General features: G+C 42.3%; 1 pseudogene and 2 gene segments (V, D, J or C); 2 read left to right on the forward strand and 1 right to left on the reverse strand.

Annotated features, from left to right (window-relative positions):
- The first annotated feature begins 2,595 nt into the window (after positions 1 to 2,595).
- LOC140697042 (T cell receptor delta variable 1-like) lies at positions 2,596 to 3,171 on the forward strand. The segment is given in 2 exon segments: positions 2,596 to 2,644; positions 2,849 to 3,171. Coding segments are annotated over 2 exon segments (372 nt in total).
- Positions 3,172 to 8,264: 5,093 nt separating this feature from the next.
- On the reverse strand, positions 8,265 to 9,174 carry LOC140697043 (small ribosomal subunit protein uS2-like; annotated as a pseudogene).
- Positions 9,175 to 19,517: 10,343 nt separating this feature from the next.
- Positions 19,518 to 20,371, forward strand: LOC140697044 (T cell receptor alpha variable 26-1-like). The segment is given in 2 exon segments: positions 19,518 to 19,557; positions 20,001 to 20,371. Coding segments are annotated over 2 exon segments (411 nt in total).
- The last annotated feature ends 489 nt before the right edge of the window (positions 20,372 to 20,860 follow it).

Below are 20,860 nucleotides of genomic sequence, written 5' to 3' on the forward strand. Positions count from 1 at the left end.
GAAATTGAATCACTCATAAATTGCAGGTGGATGAGTGGTCCAGTCATTCTGGAAAACAGTTCAACAGTTTCACGTTAAGTTAAGCATTCACTTAGCTTATGGCCCAGCAATCACATTTCTGGGTATTTATATGTGAGGAATGAAAGACTTCTGATCACACAGAGATCTGTACATGAATATTCATGGTAGCTATATTTGTGATGGCCCCAAACTGGAAGCCACCCAAATGTTCTTCATTGGATAAATGGATAAATATACTTTGACATATTACTTGTAGATCTTCCTCAACTTATGATGGAGTTAGATCCCAATAAACCATTGTAAGTTGAAAATATCATAAGTCAAAAATGCATTTAATACACAAACTTAGGCAGCATCACAGTTTAGCCTAGCCTGGCCTCCTTTAAATGTGCTCAACACTTACATTATCCTCCTGCTGAGAAAAATAATCTAACACAAAGTCTATTTTATACTAAAGTGTTGCAAATCTCACGTAATTTATTGGGCACTGTGCTGAAAGTGAAGAACAGAATGGTTGAGTGGGTACAGAATGGCTCTAAGTGTACCATGGATTGTTTCACCCTGGCGATCCCGGGGCTTGCTGGGCGCTCAGCTTTGTGTTCCTGCCCATCACCAGCAGAGAATATCACACTGCATGTCGCTGCTTGGAAAAGATCAAAATCCAAAATCAAAGTATCGTGTCTACAGAATGCATATGGCTTTCTGACCACCATAATCATAAGTTGAAGAACAAAGTCTGTAGTGACTGAAAGGAACAGACTATAGCCACATGCAATAAACTAGGTGGATCCCAAGGGTGTTGTGCTAAATGGAAAAAGTCACACTCAGGAGGCTACATAGTGTGTTATTGCACTCATTGGATTATTATGATTCCATACATAATGTACGATGTTACCCATACAACATTCTCAAAAGGGAAAAATACAGAGGCAAGAAAGCAATCAATTCTTTCCAGGAGTTTGCAGGGGTTGCAGGGGTGGGGAGTGTGTGAAAAGGGAAGTTCTTTAGGGTGATGGAACAGTTCTGTTTCATATTAGTGGTGGTTACCAGAACCCATACATGTGATAAAATTTCCTAAAGCTATATATCAAAAAATTGCATATAAAAATTGACACACCAGAGTAAGATCTGTATTTTAATAACATTTTAAGAATATCAATTTTCCAGCACATACATATATATATATATATATATGACATGTATAATTATTACATATAAATATACGTTGCACATAGAACATCATGCTGCTCCCCAGGCTGTTGAGGGCATTCCTGGTCTCCTCTGCTTGGTTACAACTAATTTCACACCAGGGCATCAGCTGCATGTCAGGACTCAGAGATGAAATGGGACAGAAGAGGAGACATCTCAACTAAATACAAACTTTCTTCCAAAATTCACGATTTATTTTGACCTTAAAAGCAAAGAATAGGCACTTTTTTAGACACTCTGTCTGTACTTTCTCTTCTAGTTGTTTATCTGCCTTTGGTCCTTTATATTAATCTATCCATTGAAACAATGAAACCACATGGAAGGTTGACAGCTACATTCTCCATGACATGTAACATAAAAACTTCAGTTCCCAGCTCTGTGGTGTTGACACACACTAAGTGTTTGCAGACCGTAGATACCACATTCTGCAGGAGTGTGTTATAGCACTGGGCCTCAGAAATATCTGACATGCTTCTTGGCTTTATTTTACAAAGAGAAAACTTACCAGTCACTAACAAGTGAGACTGAACACTTTGGAGCGATGGGATAGAAAATGTGACTTCAGGACAACTCTTGGACACATGGTCTATTAAGTCAAGTTCTGCTTGTGGAGGGTACAGGACTGAAAAGCCTGACACTCTTCAAAATCTGATAAATAAGACTCAATGTCAGATTTCAAAAGAAACACGATTTTATTCTTCTTATAACTTTGCAAAACCCAAGCAACTGAATAGATTCTGAAAGTCAGAAGGACCAATTTTTTGTCACTTGATGTTAAAGTAACTTTATTTATTGAAAACCTAAGTAGAGCCCTAGAACCAAGTAAGGAAGGAAGAGATTTGTTAATTATTGGGGATAAGATGCCTTTCACCACGAAGGCAAAGGTCTGTGAGTTTTTCAAAAGAGTCATTAGATTCTGGATGGAGAAAAGTAAGTGGAAGTTAAATAAATGGCCAGGAAGTAGACTGCAAGAAGAGTTCAGACGCTAGACTACATTCTACTTCAAACAGGCTGGCAAGATTATTCAGCTGAAAAATGATCAATCTATATCAACTTGTTTAATCTGCAGTTCCCCTCAGCTCGAACCGTTCATACGAACTGATTTTCCCATGACCTTTTCAGGTACTGCCGAACTTAATGACCACGGAAAGAGCAGTAGACAAAGTGAAGGTTTGTGGTGAGCCACGTTATTCCCAGCTGTGCACACAGACCACGTGGTCTATGAACAGCACACACCCTCCTTCCTGTTTGGGGGAGGCACATCGGAACCCAGGTACCATGTGCATGTGGTGACAGGGACTCAGAGACACAGAGCTCTCGGCTCAGGCAGAACTAAACACATCTGTGCAGCGGAGCCCATGCCTCATGCCGCTCTCCAGCCTGCTCGGGGTCTTCCTGGCCCTCATCTTCTCGGGTAAGGATGCTTCCAAAATGGGTGGGAATGTTCAGGTTGAATGGATTGCAGACTGTACTTCACAGGGACTTGGGGAGGAAAGGAATATTGGAGAAAAGCTTGCATATCATGATTCAATTTGGCTTTTCTTTGGGACCTAAATTAGTCTCATTCCTACATTATTCTACTCACTACTTCAGCTCTGTTTTCTGATTTTTCCCACAGGATCAGGAGTGGCCCAGACAGTTACTCAAGACCAGCAAGCCGTATCCTCTCACGTGGGGGAGACAGTCGCCCTGAACTGTCGGTATGGAACAAGTGCTAGCATATACTATATTTTTTGGTACAAGCAGCCTCCCAGTGGAGAGATGACTTTCCTTATTCGTCAGGATTCATCTAGTGGGAATGCCAAGAGTGGCCGCTACTCTGTAAACTTCCGGATAGCAGAAAAATCCCTCAGCCTCATCATCTCAAACATACAGCTGGAGGATTCTGCAAAGTACTTCTGTGCTCTCAGAGAAAGCACAGTGCTTGAAGTAATAGGATAAGCCTAACAAAAACCCCAGAGCGCAGTAAGAGAGAGCTCCCTGCTGCAGGAGCCAAGCCGAGATGCACACCTGCAGCCCCCAGGAAAGACACGGCAGCCCTGTGGGTGTGTGGTCTGTGGTCCGGATTAGAAGACTGGATTCTAAATAAATCTCCTTTTATGTCACTTGAGAACAGGTGTCCAGAAGAACTTTCTACTAATACATTCTCAGTATTGAATGTTCGACTTCAAAGCAATCATGCAGAATATGTGTAAAGTTGTCTAAAATTAAAAAACTTGCCTTATAACAATTTAAAGCAGCAACTTCACTTAAAGATGCTCATTTCACAACCCTGGGTGTGGTAAACTAGAATCATCATGAAAATCACTTCCTTAATCCTTTCCTCTTAAGCTTTGTGTCAGTTAGGGCACAATTTGAGAAGCAGAAACTCATAGAATGAAGGTTTAGCTGTAAGAATAAGAACTCAGGCAATTGCTAGAGCTGGTGGAGGAGTCTACATAAAGCTGTTATCTTTGCATCTGGTGTTGAGCCTGAATTCACTGTAAGGTAACTAGCGTGACATTTGTGAAGGAAAGTTGGATGTGCACAAATGCATGGACAAGATGAAACTTGTAAGGACGCACTAGGACCAGTGAAGACAAGAGGAACACTAAAGCTGTCTGTCTCTCACCTCCTTCTGTCTCACAACAGTGAGTGTCCTTCAGGAGCAGTGGGTGTCATTTGCCATCAGCTACACTCACACTTGGTCCAAGACAAAGAGAAGATGAGAAGGAGATGTGGTGGGAGGTGGAGGAGTTGTGAGTCAACAAGCTGGGCTAACCCACCAGCAGCAACACGTGTGAGCTACCACAGTGCCTGGGGCCCTGCCCCAGCCAACAAGACATGAAAAATATGGCTGCTTCATGACAAGTATCTTCTAAATCTTGCACATGTCTCTTTCAAGGCCAATTCTAACCCAGGACAAAACAGGGAAGCAAATTCTGGGAAATTTATTTCCAGATAGTTACATTGAGATAGAACAAAGCTACTGCAGTAGCCTCCTTGTTAACCGGCCATCATTCTGTACCTTTTTTTAACAGCACTACTTTCAAATAAAGACAGCAGCAAAACTATGCTTCCTGCTAATATGATGCAGGTATTCCTCATTCAACCAAAAACAAGCTAAGCATCTCCTGCAAAGAGGTCACACTCTCCCATGAAACCTTTTTCTTAACTCCTGAGATGTAATGAGATAAAAGCCTGATATAATGTAGCACAGCTTATTACACGCAGGCAAATGGGAGATGAGAGTTTACAGTGGTTAATGTGTACATAAATACATTGATATCAAAATGAAAAAGAAAACTTGACAACTATCATAGTTGTTGTTTGTGCAAATGGCTACGTGATTGTAGCTGGTATTTATAACGACCTCTCCGTTACCCATTCTGAACGCTCTGATCATAAGCAAGCAGCTCCACTCCCTGCGATGCTTGGCTTTCTATAAAACAAGCTGCTTGTTCAGGAGTGATGGTACGTGGAATGCAGTCAAGTGGAATAAGGAATTCTGTGAGTCCCCCGCTGTGGGTTCGGCAGAAGTTTGCAAGGCATCAAAGGCAAATCTGAGGGTCTATTTAAGTGGAAATAATCTTGCCAGTACTCAGGGAAAATTGGTGTATTGTATTCTGGGAAACATCTTTAAGAATGATACTGACTTCTCATCCAAAGCAACAGAAGTCACCAAGGGAATTTCTCAAGTGCTTAGAGACAACAAACACATAAAACTTTCAAATTGTCTTCTTATGAACATGAAGCTTTATTTTACCATTGTCTTTATTAAAAATCACTGCTGAAAGGGTGGAAAGTCAATGCACAGTTAGGTAAATTATATTTCAACCTACATTTCTGAAAAAGAATTGTAATGTAGAATATATTAAAAACTCATACACATCAATAAGAAGGGGAAACATTGAAGAAGAATGGCAAAATCTTGAAATGCACTTCAGAAATATGATGTCCAATAGTTAATAAACACACAGAATCCTTAATATTATCCTTCATCAGGGGAAGGAAAGTAAAACCTCAAATGAGCACTTCGTCTGTGTCCTCTCAGCAGCCCGACTGCATCAGCACAGCTGAGAGAGTGTGAGTGGAAGCCAACAGGAAAAAGTAATGAGTGTCTCCAGGAAAATAAGTGATTAGTAAGTAAATTTTCGAGAAGCTTCCATCATTGAACTGATGTGGAGAAAAGAGCAACTAGTAACAGGTCACAGACCTGGACACTGAAGGAAAGGCAGGCTTTCTTAGAAAAAAGAAAGCTGATATTTATTGAGCTCATTATATGTCAGGCACTGTAGTTCGCATTTCAGATTCATTATCTAATTTAAATATCACAAAGTTTATGAAATGAGACATAACGTTCCTCACTTTGAAAAGCATGTCTAACTTTTACTGTCAATGAGAATGTAACATATTACTGGGTTCCTAGAGTGTAAGTTTTGGCTTTGAAAAAGCACTTCACCCCAGGACAAGGTGGTTGGGATGTCTCAGTGATGGTGACATTACTGGTTTAAACTGAAACCTAAAGGGAACTAGGAAAGAGGATGCCAAACCTGGGTACCAATTGCCCCAGGATCAATAGATGAGGAAATCATCCACTACCCAGTTGACAGCGCTGAAGGCTTTAGCAAGATTCTCACATGGCGGTGTGCTGGGGAGAGAAGGGGCTGCAGGAAAGAATGAGATATTGTTCCTTAAACTCTCCACCCATGTTTCCTTATGAGGACCTGTGTTCCTTGCCTTTGCTCTTCCTCCTGCAACGCTACCCCCTCAAACATCCACATGCTGTACCTCTGACTCCCTTTATGCCTTTGCTCAGATGTCACCCCTTTGTGAATGCTCTCTCTAAATCTTTCTATTTTCCTTCTTGAGAATCAGGCTCTAGCACTTTGCATGTATGAAGAATGAAAGCTGAAGCACTGCCACCTGGTGTCCTGCTGAGATAGTTTGTGAGGCTCCCGCTGGCCTCCCTGCCGCCCTCCAGTGCTCCTGGAGTAGATGGTGGGGAAGCCCAGTCACAGTAGGAGGCAGCATCACTGACCAAAATGTCAACCATCTTCCCACCGTATGAACAGTGAGAACAAGGACTCAGGAGAACTGTCTGGCTGCTTTATTGTTTTGCCTTCAAAATGTGAAAGTGATTGACTTCAGGACAACGAAGACAATACTTGGGGTGATTTCAGCTGGAGATTACTAGGCTGCCTTGGAAAGAAAGCTGGGCCTTTTTGCACAAGTTGGGAGGTTTTTCTCTGGTAAGTAAAATTGGGTTTACTGCTCTGTCCTTATTGTAGTCTAGAAATATCTTGGAAGAGTCAACAATGAAAAAAATATTTAAAAAGTGTAGCAAATGCTGCTTGGTGTACTTTTTTCATATTATTATATGCTGCCCAGCCTTTCAGTATATTGCCTGAATGAACTGATTTTCCATAACAATAAGAAACATGATACCATGGATACTTACAATACATAAAATCTGCTAAATGCAGCTCAGGAGAATGTTGAGCTTTATTTTGTAGATAGACCCCTGTGCATTTCAGACACTGTCTCCCAACCCCACAAGGTTGTGTACACTGCCTGTCGCTGGCTGAGCGCCTACGTCAGGGAAGGCGTTGTGCCAGATGATGTGCAGGTATGTTCTCACTTAATTCTTACCAGAGCCCTTCCAGGTTGGTGCATCCCCCTTTCAAAGGGCATTGTGGCAAAGTGCTTGAGCTCGAAGGCTTAGGTTGTAGTTCTGAATGTACCACTCGTTAGTTGTGTGATCTTGGGAAAATGTCTGAATTTTTATGCTTCCGTTTCCTCATATCTACAAGGTGGATGTTGATTGTATCTACCACACAGGTGCCTATGAGGAGTGAATGGGGTGATGAGTGCCAGTGCTGGGCCCAGTGCCCGACAGAAAGATACTGGTTACTTATAGGAAAGGGAATTGTGCATGAGAGGGGCTCACTCCCTGCCTGGTGCTGCAGAGTCAGTGTCAGAGGGGCTCCTCCCATCCACATCCTGGTTAGAGCAGATGCCTTTGCTCACCCCAAGAGTAACTCTCTATCTCAATACAGTATTGTATTTATAGTACGTATCACTTCTCAAAACTATCTCTAAAAAAATCCACTTGTTTAATTTTTTTCTTCTCCAACTGCACTGTACGCCTTTTACGTCCTCTTCACTACTGCACCCTCCATGCCCGAACACTGCTTAGTACACAGGAGGCCAAAACAATATATATATTTGAAAATTTGAATAAACGTATGCCAGATAAAATTATTCGTAGAATGCTTACTATTCAAACACTAATAAAAAAGATTCAGCTGAACTAATCTTTGTGTTGTTTATCTAGAATTATCAAGATTTATACCCTGCAAATCGCTTCCCATGAAATTTAGTGTATTCAGTGTATCCACTGACTTGACCTCTATTTCAGGTAAAGTGGGTTGCTATAGATCACAGACTTCATCTACCTTACTTGTTGCAGGAATGCCAGCGCTGTTGGAAGTGTGCCTTTCCCGTTCTGGACGCAGCCTTGCTAATATGAGGGTGATTTTTCCAGTGGATCAGTATTTCCATCAGAAACAAGCTTCCCAGCAGGTGAGCTTCCTGAGCGGTGTGGTGGTGCCCTCCCTGGCCCCTTCACTGAGTGGTCTGGCTGCTCTGACCTCAAGGGAAAAAATGGAACGTGACTTGTGGCTTCTGCTTGTCCAGCAGCATATCCCTTTGTGCTTCTAAATTCAGAGACATTAATGAGGCTTTTCAGGATTTCCTTTATTTACAAGAGCTGCAGCCCTCTTCTTGGGGACAAAGTCAGAGGTTTGCCACTGAGACACCCCACAGTCCTGTTCCAGTTTTGAGATCATGATTTAAATTTGAGTACGTGGAAGGCACTGTTCCCTGATTTTAGCAAATCCCCCATGCTGATCCCTGTGTATATTTCAGTTGTTCTTTGGAAAGAAGGTTTTGTAGTCAATTTACACTACCAATTTCACAGTAGATTTATTTATTTATTTATTTTTTAATTTTTCATTTTTAGAAACTTTATTTTCCATCAAGCTATTTCCCTTTTAAGAGTTTGTGGAATGAACAGCTTCCGACTGCTCCGTTGTTGTTGCAACCCATTCGGTGGCCTGAGCAGCGGGAGCTGCAGACCAGTCTTCAGGGGCGGGCCGGGCGCTCCAGTCCGCAGTAGGGAACTGCCGAAGAGGCACAGAGGGCAGCTGCGCGCCTTCGGACAAGTCCGCCACCTCGGGCCACGTAGCAGTGAACTCAGGAGCGGGAGCCATCCATTCACCCTGAAATTCCTCCTTGGTCGCCGCCTTTTCAGCTGCAGCCTGCTCTTCCTTTTTCTCTCTGCAGGGTCTCTGTAGAAATTGAGATCAGGCATGACCTCCCACGGGTGTTCCCGGGAGATGGTGCCGCGCATGCGCAGAACCTCCCAGGTGAGCATCCACCACATCAGACCCACTGAGTGAGCTCCCTTGTTGTTGCGCGAGATGGCAATGTCCACGTAGCGCAGAGGGGAATGTGTGTTACACAGGGCGATGGTAGGCAGGTTAACATAAGATGCCTCGGTGAGAGGCTGGTGGTCAGCCCGGGATCGGTAAACACCAGAAGTCTCGGCTCCCGGAAAGCTGCCTGGACCTGGTTAGTGAAGTTTCCAGGCGTGAAGCAGCCAGCAATAGGCGTGGTTCCAGTGGCAGCAGCAAACTTCAGCACAGCTCGCTGGCCAGTATTCCTGGAGGATATGACACTGACATCAGCTGGGTTTTTAATGGCAACAATGCCCCCAGCTGCCAACAGAAGTTTCTCCCAGGTTCCCTTCAGATTTATGATGTAGATGCCATTACTTTTCTTTTTGTAGATGTACTGTTTCATTTGGAGGTCAAGGTTGGTGCCACCTAAGTGGGTTCTTGCTGCAAGGAATTTGAGGACATCCTCCTGCTTCATTTGCAGGACGTCAAGGGCTCTAGACATTGTGAAAGTTTCCCTTTGAGTTACAATGGGAATCCAGAACAATGCAGAATGGACCCCTCTCTGGGTAGTGCGGAAAAGATGCAGTAGATTTAGATTGTGAAAAATCTTAATCAGTGCTAACTTTTACTATATGTTTTCCCAGCATGTCTCTTTTCTCCAATATTTTAAGTCCCTCAGAGAACAGAGAATGTTGCTTTTATAATTTTCAGAACTCCTAGGGAAATTCTGGGCACAAAATCACCGTTTAAACAAAAATATGCATGTTGAACTAAATTAACATTATACTTGGGCTGTGACACAGACAAGATAGAACATAAGTCTTACATACTTTTAAACAGCTCTATTGAGGTCTAATTGACATTCCATTAAATTCATCCATTTTGAATTACAGTTCAATGATTTTTAGTAAATTACCTGAGTTATGGAACCATTATGATCATCCAATTTTAAACATTTTTATAACCACAAAAAGATCTTTTCATGCTCAATTATACTTAATCCCTATTACCATGCCTGGCCTCAGGCAAACACTGGTCGATTTTATATCTCCATAGGTTCCTTTTCTGAACATTTCATATACATGAAATCATTCAATATGTGACTTCTTGTTGTTTGGCTATTTTCCTTAACATAATGTTTTTGAAGTTCATTTATGCTGTAGCATATATTAGTATTTAACTCCTTTTTATTCCTGGATAGTAGTTGGTTCATATACTAAACTTTGTTTCTCCATTCACCAGCTGATGGAGATTTGGACTGTTCCCATTTTGTGGCTATTGGGAATATGTAACCACAAAGTAGGGTCCAATTATTACATTTAAAACATTTACTGAGCATCACAAAAGTAGGTGATGTGGCAGATTCCATGTTTGGAATAGACACCATAGACTCCATACCACACAGGTATGTGTTCTGATTCTTACAAAGCCACTTACCAGATGTTTAACTTAGAGATAATTAATCTCTTTGAGCCTCAGTTTTCTTTTTTGTAAATTGGGAATATTAATTCTGTTGCATGACTTTTGCATTAGAATAATATACATAAAGCAAAAGATAACTTAGCACATGGCACGTGTGAACCTTTATGATTTGGGGGATTTAAACAAATTTTAAATTTTGTTGAAAGCTCGTATAAAAGTTTGCTAGCCAAAGTGCTTTTTCTGCCGCAGACTGTCATCCTAGTGTCTCAGGTTGAACACTAGCAGCCCACCCTTAGTCCGCCCCCTTCTGAAAGGTTGCTGGTTCTCTTTGAGTTGTGACTCAGGGGAGATGTCCTCAAGGTTTGTGAAGCTGGTCTCAGGACAGCAGGTTTGATCTCTCCTTGTGAACCACAGGAAACTGATTCTAGGTCAGGAATGGTTGGTTTGTCTCTAGGACATTGATGTGGTCTTGTCTGTGACTGGCTGGGCAAGCAGATGCAGAATCCTGTTGTCTGAAGCAGAATATTCCACAGGTCTAGGCTGCAGAACATTCCTCTGCTGAGGACCTTGGGCAGGATAAATGGAGAGGAATCCTTGGCCAGTCTCATTGCTGATCCTGTGGCTTCATCTTGGTGGTAAGTGTCGGGGCAGCCAAAGCAACTCTGAGCGGTCTCGGGTGGTGATGGGGAAGGAGGAGGATGCAGTCAGGCACCTCTAGGTTCTATTTGGGAATCTGTGAAGACAGTGAACACTCTGTGCAGAGATCAGTCTCTATGTCTGACTTTGTCTTTCTGAACAGGAGCGAACCTCCTCTTGAGCATGAAACAGAGTCCTCCACGGGTGCACGTTCAGGAAGGAGAGAGCACCAATGCCACCTGCAGTTTCCCTTCCAGCTGTCTTCATGCTTTTCACTGGTACAGATGGGAACCTGCACAAAGTGCCCAGAACCTGTTTGTAACGTCTTTAAATGGGGATGAAAAGGAGGAAGGACGAATTAGAGTCACTCTAGTACTAAGGACGGTCACAGCTACCTGTACATCAAAGGACCCCAGCCCGAGGACTCAGCCACATACCTCTGTGCCTCCACACAGTGCTCTGCAGTCACCTGCAGCCCCTGCCCAAACCGGTGCCTGGTGCTGCTCTGTTGCCAGCATTGATGAAGAGGCAATATCGGGTGGAAAAGGCAAATTCAGTGAATTACAGTGTTTTCAATAATTCAGTCACTGTAGCTCCCTAAACTACCTGGACTGTAAGCATCACTAACCTGGACTCCCACCAATGTATTAGTTGTGTCATTGATCCCTTGCCTCCTCTTTTGCCAGGATTCCAAGTGAACTAGATAGTAACTCAAACCTACATAAAACAATCTGATTAATCTAGGGCAACATATACCCTCCTCCATTTGGACTCAACCTAAGAGCTAGTCCTGTCATATTTCTTCACGTGCTTGAACGGAACATGTGGACATATGGATAAGACTTTTCTCACACACCAGACATGGAATCTGCATGTTTTATATCAGAACAGGCGATTCTGCTTCATTTAACTCATTGGGGATTTTGGTTTAGTTCCACTTTCTCCCTGCATGGACATCTGTATTTTCATTTTTTCCATGGAGGCTATTTGCATTTTTGAAAATCACTTGTATTTTGTTTTTTTTAAACATTTTTTATTGAGTTATAGTCATTTTACAATGTTGCATCAAATTCCAGTATAGAGCACAATTTTTCAGTTATGCATGAACATACATACAATCATTGTCACATTCTCTTTCACTGTGAGCCACCAAAAAATCCTGTGTATATTTCCCTGTGCCACACAGTACAATCTTGTTTATCTATTCTACATTTTGAAATCCCAGTCTGTCCCTTCCCACCCCCCATCCCCCTGGCAACCACAATTTTGTATTCTATGTCTATGAGTCTATTTCTGTTTTGTATTCCTGTTTTGGGTTTTTTTTTTTTAGATTCTGCATATGCACGATCTCATATAGTATTTTTCTTTCTCTTTCTGGCTTACTTCACTTAGAATGACATTCTTCGGGAACATCCATTTTGCTGCAAATGGCGTTATGTTGTCGGGTTTTATGGCTGAATAGTATTCCATTGTATAAATATACCACCTCTTCTTTATCCAGTCATCTGTGGATGGACATTTAGGCTGTTTCCATGTGTTGGTTATTGTTAATAGTGCTGCTATGAACATTGGGGTGCAGGTATCATTTTGAAGTAGGGTTCCTTCTGGATATATGCCCAGGAGTGGGATTCCCTGGTCATATGGTAAGTCTATTCCTAGTCTTTTGAGGAATCTCCATACTGTTTTCCACAGTGGCTGCACCAAACTGCATTCCCACCAGTAGTGTAGGAGGGTTTCCCTTTCTCCACAGCCTCTCCAGCATGTGTCTTTTGTGGACTTTTGAGTGATGGCGATTCTGAGTGGTGTGAGGTGATACTTCATTGTAGTTTTGATTTGCATTTCTCTGATAATTAGTGATATTGAGCATTTTTTCATGTGCTTATTGATCGTTAGTATTTCTTCCTTGGAGAATTGCTTGTTTAGGTCTTCTGCCCATATTTGGACTGGGTTGTTTGTTTTTTTCTTATTAAGTTATATGAGCTTCTTATATATTCTGGAGATCAAGCCTGTGTTGGATTCATTTGTAAAACGTTTCTCCCATTAATTAGGTTGTTGTTTTGTTTTACTTGTGGTTTCCTTTGCTGTGGAAAATCACTTGTAATGACACTTGGTCTCTCCTCCAGGGTCTCTGTCTGTGATATTGAACAATAACTGAACTCTATGGTCTGAGTTTCTTCATTTCTAATCCCCAGGTGTATGAGGCTGGTCGCGCATCTGGCGCTGCACTCACTCTGCAGCTTTCCAAATAATCCACCAGTTTAATACCCCATCGTTCCTCTGGAGACCTTTAATTCTGGAGCCTTTCTGGGTTTTGTCAACAAGATCAACTTCCTTCTGTGCTTCTTCACCTAGCAGCTTGACTCTCAGCTTTCTACCAACATCTATATTAGTAACTAGTTATCCAGCTCCTGTCCAGCTTCCTGAATTATGCTGCTATTCTCTCTCGCTCTCTTGTATTATGTGCTCTTTTTCTCCCTTTCTCTATTTTTTTTTGTAGATTTTTATATTTAAAATCTTATTACTGTCATTATCTCCTGGTTAGAAAAAAATAATAGATATTATATTGGATTGCATACAAATCCCTGGAACCATTTAAGATGTGCATACATGAAAAGACTTCTTTTCAAAGACCATTCACAAGGTAGTAATGAATCTCTTTGACCATCAGACTGGAAATGGTTGAATCTGTTTTGCTCCATGGGTAGCAAACTGAATGTGTAGAGCTAGAAGTGTGAGCACAGGCCTGAGTGAGGAGAATCCCCAGCTCACTGCACACTCGTGCTGGTGGAGTGAAACAACACGGACAAGAACTGCTGGTCAACCCTCCAAGCCAGGTCTGCATCATTACCTGCATAAATATCACTGGAATAAAATTCTAATAATCCAATAATTCTAATTTTCAATAATAATCCTGTGGCTTTAGGTAACTCTGAATAGGCAGAAGCATAATGCACAGAAAAAAGCAAGGGCAGAATTTGGCTCATCTGCTCATTGCTACAACACAGCACTTCATGGCATTGCTCACCATAGAATAAAAAATTGATTTTGCTTATACAACACTTCAGGGTAGAAAGCTACTTAGACGGACCAACGACTCCACCTTCCTTGGGCCCCTGCTTGCCTCCATGTGAGAGGATAAAGCTCTTCCACACAAGAAAATATCCATGTCTTTATGAAAGTCACTAGTAACTAAGGAAATACGTGTCAAGAGTCTCAGTCTTGGGGGTTCTCAGATTGATCTGAAAATTGAAAAAAGTCTGTTAAATTTTCACTATTTGAACAGATACACGAGCTTTCAAATAGTCCCTCATTTTTTCTAAAGCTATGTCACATGCAGTGAGAAGAATGAGTGAACTATAAAAGCCACATTGAACACAAAAAGCTCACACCTCCCTGCTTACTGCAAGGCCCCAACATGAGCAATCAGCCAGCTGCTCCTGTGAGCGGAGACCCAGAGCTCTCGGTCCATCCCAGCAGTGGCAGCCGGGCTCTGTGCCACATACGTGAAAGGAAGTTTGGTGAAAAGGGCAGATGCTCCAGGCCCAGCTGTTAGAGGCAATCAGAAACCAGAGAGAGAAAAAGCACAATTTATTCTTGCCAACTTCTCACAAGTCCTCCCCAGGACTCTTCTCCACAGGACCTCAGTGCAGTTGTGTTTTGTTGCATAAAAATCACCCCAAACCTCAGTGACTTGCAACAGCCGCCATTTTATTACCTCATGACACCTTGGCTCCAGCTCACATCTGGGGACTTGACCGTACTGGAGCACCTCAAATTACTTATTTATGTCTGTAGTCTCAGTGTGAGTGTCTGGACGCCAGGGCTCTGTTCCAACAGAAAGGGCCGGGCCCATCTCTCACTCCAGGCGTCCTCAGAATGACCATGGCCCCTGCACGGGTCTCTCTTCATGGTCTCTCTGGGAAAGTGCGCATCTTATCTGGTGCCTTTTTCTCAAATTACATTGACTTTTAAAGTCCCTGGTATGTGGAAAGGTAACATAGTGAAACAGTAAAGATGAACTCTACAATGGAGAATTTACAAACCTTGATAACCTGTATGACAGCAGATAAATAGTTGCTTTTTAACATCCAATTTGAGATCACAGTTTGTCTAACAATAAATCAGGAGTCTTTCCCAAATTGATTTAAATGTCTGCGAGCTAATATGCTCCACTAGCACATGCAGAGACGACATGAGTCTGATGAAGCTGGACATGACAAAGGAAACGTATTATTTCCTCCTGATGCCCTGGTTTTAAACCACAGAGTCCATTTTTAAAAGACAAATCATTTCTCCATGAGCAATATCAGTATGAGTAGACTCTTTCTTTTCAAGCCTTGACAAACATATATACCACATGAATTAGAAAGCATTCTGTAAGGAATTGGTTAGAAAATCAGCAATTTCTGATCTAGTCACAGGGGGGCAGCATCTGCAAACACAGACACCCACCCTCTTCTGAAAATAAGTGAGTGAAACATGGTAGGTCTGATTGGCTCTCAACCTGCAGTCCCTCCTTTCCCCTTTCTTTCCAAAAGGCAGTGGCAAGGTTTGGAAGAAGCTTGTACAAGGGAAACCCATCAGGAGTGGTCAGATTCAGCAGCTCTTTCTGAAGAGGAAGAAGAAGGAAGATGTTTCTTATAACAACAGTCCTGATCTTATGGATGCAAAGAGCACGTGAGTTTGGGATTCCCCTGGTTGCTCCCAGAGAATTCAGCAGAGTGGGTTATTATCTGCAGGCAACTGCAGGAATGAGATTTCCTCATTGAGAGCAAAGATGTTGAGAAAAACACAAAAATTAAAAGGAAGAAAGAGGTAGTTGGGGAGGGAGACATGGAAAGAAGGAGAAAGTACACAGAAGAATGAGAAAGACCATTGTAGCTGAGGGAATAGACATCTAACCAGACTCTGATGCCTCCCACTTTTTCTCTGAACAGAAGTGAATGGACAACAGATAAAGCAAATTCCTGAATTCGTGCTCCTACAAGAGGGAGAGAACTTCACCACATACTGCAATACCTCCAGCACTATAGACAGCTTACAGTGGTATAAGCGGCAGCCTGGGGGACGTCCAGTCTTGTTGATGTTATTAACTAAGGGTGGAGACGTGAAGACGCAGGGGAGATTGACAGCTCGGTTTGGAGAGACCAGAAAGGACAGCTTCCTGCGCATCCCGGCCACCCAGACTGCAGATGTAGGAACCTACTTCTGCGCAGAGGCACAGCGCTCTCAAAGCACCTGCTGCCTGTCCCCAAAGCTCGCTGTGGGGCTCCAGGAGCAGCCCCTCCTCAGCTGTCCTCAGGGCAGGAGAGAGAGAAAGTTGAAGTCACAATGTCTATGAAGAAATGAATTTTTAACTGAAAAAAAAGTTCTCAGGCTCATATGGTGTTACTGGATAATTCTACCAAAGATTGAGGAAAAATTACCGCTAATTCTACAGAATTTCTTCCAGAAAATAAAAAGAGAATAGTAATTCCTCACCAATTTTTTGAAGCTCGTATTCCCCTGATACCAAAATCAGAGAAAGACCTTACAAAAAACAAAACAAAACAAAACAAAACAGAAACAAAAACCAAACAAAATACTACAGAGAACTATCCTTCTTTAATATAGAAACAAAGTTGGTTAACAAAATATTAGCAAGTAGAATTCATCAGTAAATAAAAAGACCAATATACCAAGCACAAATGCAGTTTTTCTCAGTGATGAAAAACTTTCTTCAATGTTTGAAAATCAGTTGATAGAAGTCACCATATTAACAGTGATAAAAAGAAGTCATTTGACCATATTAATCTATATAGAAAAAGCATTTGCCAATAGTGAACAGTCACCATGGTGAAAACGCTGAGACACGTAGGAATAGTGGGGAATTTCCTCAACAGCTAATAGTATGTTTACTGGTAAAAGACTATGTACTTTTCTCTAAGACTGGGAACAAATCACGAACATCCACTCTCTCGTCACTCTCCTTCCGCGTCCTGCTAGACATTGTAGCCAGTGCAGTGAAGCAAGTAAATGTCAAGACGCCTACAAACACGGTACTAAAAACCCACAAGCACCAATTTGCGCTAGCTGTTATTCTAGAAAGACCTTTTTCCCCATGGAATTGCATACGCATCTTTGGAGAACAGCAATTGATAGAATTGCCTGTTTTTGATTTTGCTTCTGTTTGCTAGTGGCTTTATTTTCTCCTCATGCCAACAGAACATTCTGTCTCAATTACTGGGACTTCATGCATGTTTTGAAATCCGGAAATGCAAGTCAAACTTCCTTTTTCTTATTCAAGATTTATTCTAGGTCTTTGCGCTTCCACATAAATTACAGAATGAGCTTCTACCACAAAAGCTTAGTAGTCATTTGATTGAGATTGTGTTGAATTTGTGGATTCATCTGGGACAACTGCCATCTTAATATATGGAGTCTTTAGATCATATGATATTCTCTTTATGCAGGCCTTCTTTAATTTCTTTTCTTAATGTCAAAAAATTTTTGTAGATTACTTGCATACCTTGTATTAAATTAGTTCACAGTATTTGATAAATGACATTTTATTTATTTATTTAATTTTTTGATAAATGACATTTTAATTCCTTTTTCTAATGCTTTTGGCTGGAATCTAGAAATGAAATTGATTTGGGGGTTTAAAGGCCTTGTTAACTAACAGCCCTGTCAGTTCTAGTTCTTAGTTTGTTCATGGACACTTCTGTATTTCCTGCCTACACAAGTGTATCACCCATGAATAAACAGAGTGTAACTTCTCCTTTTTGAAACTTAATTCATGTTGTTTCCTTTTCCGGGTTTGACCCAGGCCCCCCAGTACAGCCGTGAAAAACAGGGGGATAGTCTACTTGTCTTTATGGTGACCCTGTAGTACATAACACTGACTGCTGGTATTTTCATTGATACGCTGTATTAAACTCAGGAATTGATCTTCTGTTTGATCAGCATATTTATCACAGAGAAGTGTTAGCCTTTTATCAAATTCTCTTGATTTTCTGGAAGTAAATCAAGTACATTATTTTGGTTTTCATCAAGCAAAGAAAGATAACCTCCCCTCATTCAGCCTGAGAGATAAGATCCTCTAAAATTAAAATACTCTGAAATGAGCCAGTAGACTAGAAAAGCTTATTTTTAGATTCTCCACAGTCACTCAGTAGTTTTTGTCGTTCTACATTATTCAAAATGCCGCTTTGTATGGTTTCTACCAGCTTCTAAAAATTAAAGGCGAAAAAACTAACAAACAAAAAAGTTACTGTTAATTTTCCTATACCTTTTGCTAATATAAGAAAATAATGCATTCCTACCTACTGTAAATAATTTCAGTTTTATTTATCCTTATATTTTCAGTAGTAGCGCTTGCTGACGTGTGTGTGTATTTGTGTGCGAATTTCCACAGGACAGGTCCCTCTTGAGGGCCTCATCTGTGTCATCCTCTCTTATAAACATGAAATATCATTTAAACATGGGAAGTTTAGACAGAAAGGAAAATTAAAGAGCAGCCAACAACTGAGCATAATGGGGATATACTGAAATAAAGCAATAAAAATAATTAAAATCTTCTGTGAAGTGTTATAGGACCAAGAAACAAAAATGAGTAAGGAGGCATTACAGCGAATTCCTTTTTATTGTTTTACTTTCAAACCTGAGGGCTCAAAAGATGGCTGGCTGACTTGGCCTGGGGTTAGCACTACAGTTCATCTATTCAGTCACAAGAGGGGACTGCTTCATGTGCAAACTTCAGGGAGAAGGGAAAGAAAGATTTATGTTTTTGATTGCTGTTCCACAGAAAAAGGAAAAACGACACACTTTCTTCTTTTTTAGCCAGCTTGTACTTCGTTATCCTTTGTTGAATATGTTTAGTCAAAGATTCTGGGGCCCTTACCTGAGCCTTTTCCACGTACCCCTCCAAACAGCGTTTTCCCCGTTTCTCTTCTCTGATGATCTCTCATCATCTCGATTCCATATATTGTTTTCCTTCCCTCCCCTAACTTTTTCTACCACATCTCCCCCACCGCCATCTTGTTGCTTTCCCTTCACTCTTTTCTCCCTGCCTCAGCATCCTCGGTGCGCAGCACTTACAAGCATGGGCATAGAGGACATGAGGATTAAGGACCCCTGTTCCAGGAGGGTGAGGGGCACACTATGCATGGCATCAGTTACTATATCACAACAGAGGCACAGAGACATGTCGACCTCAGTGGTGGTTGATGCATGATACCAGGGGCCGTTAGAGGAACCCTGAGCCCCAGGACATTTACAACTACTCTCAATGTTACTGATTTTTCCTGTCCCCCTGAGCACATCACTGCCTACTTGTGAACCTCACACACATTTTCCAGAATGTGCATGGAAATTTCACCTCCTTCCAACACAGAACACAGTGCCATCTTCTGGGGTTTAACAACGTTCTGTAGGAGCTTCATGGAGCATCAGCCAGTTTCTTTCAGGAAGAGATGTTGGGACAGTGCTTGTGGACAGACATATCATTGTGATGGTGCTCCTTATCCTGAGCCTGACTTTAAACTTCTCAGATGATGACAGTGGGCAGCCTGTGAACTGGGGGTGTCTGATATTCCCTCCTTCTTTTAGGGATGTGACTGGAGCAGGGGAGGAAGACCTAGACAAGGAACTCCTCCCTCATGGGCTGACAAGCCCTGGCAACAGCACAGTGGTGACTCCACTCCTTGTAAGTCTCTATGAGCAGCTGTCACTTCTGTTCCCTGGAACCTCTTTAAGCCTAAGATCAGACACAGCTCTGGGCTCCTGATCCCAGCTTGTCCTTGAAGTATGAGGCTGGTGACTGGAGTAGCTGTGCTTCTGACCTGGGGTGAGTGCTCTGTGTCCATAAGGGGTGACTCTGAGGTCAAGGGGCCATGAAGGCTTATTCGCTCTGCACTCCTCGCCCTGTGCTCTGTTCAGCCTGCTGGGGATGACACTGAGGACTGATCTCTTGGTTTGCTGGGGAGCAGGAAATTCTACATGACAGATTAAATCAGCCATGACCCCAGAAGTGCTCCTCGCAGTTCCCAGGTTGTAAGAAATCCATGGGCTTATTGAACAAAGGATCGATGGATTAGAGCCTATGGAATCTCTGATTCTTGCTGTTTATGTTTGGTCTCTGTAAGGAGCAGCAATGATATTTTTGCAGGACAGATATTTAAACAGTGGAGTAGGGGGCAGGCTCAGAGTATGTGGGAATGTTGTGTTCTTGATCCACAGAATTACACTGATGTGTGCTCAGGAGCTAATTTTATTTTCTTGACCCCTTAGGGACTGTGATTGAGGCTGAGATTGACCAGCCCAAATCCAGGGATGTTGCTGAAGGAGAAGACGTAACCCTGCCTTGCAACCATGCTACCATTGGTGGAAGTGACTATGTACACTGGTATCGGCAAAATCCCACTCAGAGTCCACAGTACATCATTCATGGCTTACGGGACACAGTGACAAACCACATGGCCTCTCTGACCATAGCGACAGACAGAAAGTCCAGCACCTCGGTCCTGCCCCGAGTCACCCTGAGAGGCAGCGCTGTGTACTACTGCGCCCTGACAGAGGCACAGCGGGACCGACGGGGCTGCACCTGCGCAGTGTCTCCCTGGTGGCAAGGAGGGAAGGGACGGGGAGGCTGCAGCCACTGAGAGCAAATCTAGAGCCACCTAGAAGGAGACTCAGAGAGCAGTCAGAGGGAAAGTGAGGGGAAGGAAAGAGTGAGAATATGGATAAAGGAAAGAAGAGGGAGAGGACAAGAAATAAGAGCTTCACTGGTTGATGTGACTGAGACAAATTACGAGGAGTGTACGTATCACAATTTTACCAGCAACAAAGGGAAGAGGCACCAACAATTTGCCATGGCTCCTTATCTTGTCAATAGAATGCTGGTTTCAGTGTGCTTGTCTCCACATAAAAGGTGGGAAAAATACAAATAATCCTACTTGTCCCAAAGGCGTGTTTCATTCGAGACCCAGGGCAAGCCCACGTTCTGAAATGCACATTATCGCAGTTGTTCTGCTTCCCAAAACAAAGTAGTTTTCCTCTGAGAAAAATCTGAAATGTTTCGTATTGCTACTCAGGAACATGCATGTTTACGATGAAGAAGTCTTTTGGAAAAAAACAAAGAGTAAGTGAAT

Source organism: Vicugna pacos, chromosome 6 (assembly GCF_048564905.1).
Source record: "Vicugna pacos chromosome 6, VicPac4, whole genome shotgun sequence".
Taxonomy (NCBI): domain Eukaryota; kingdom Metazoa; phylum Chordata; class Mammalia; order Artiodactyla; family Camelidae; genus Vicugna; species Vicugna pacos.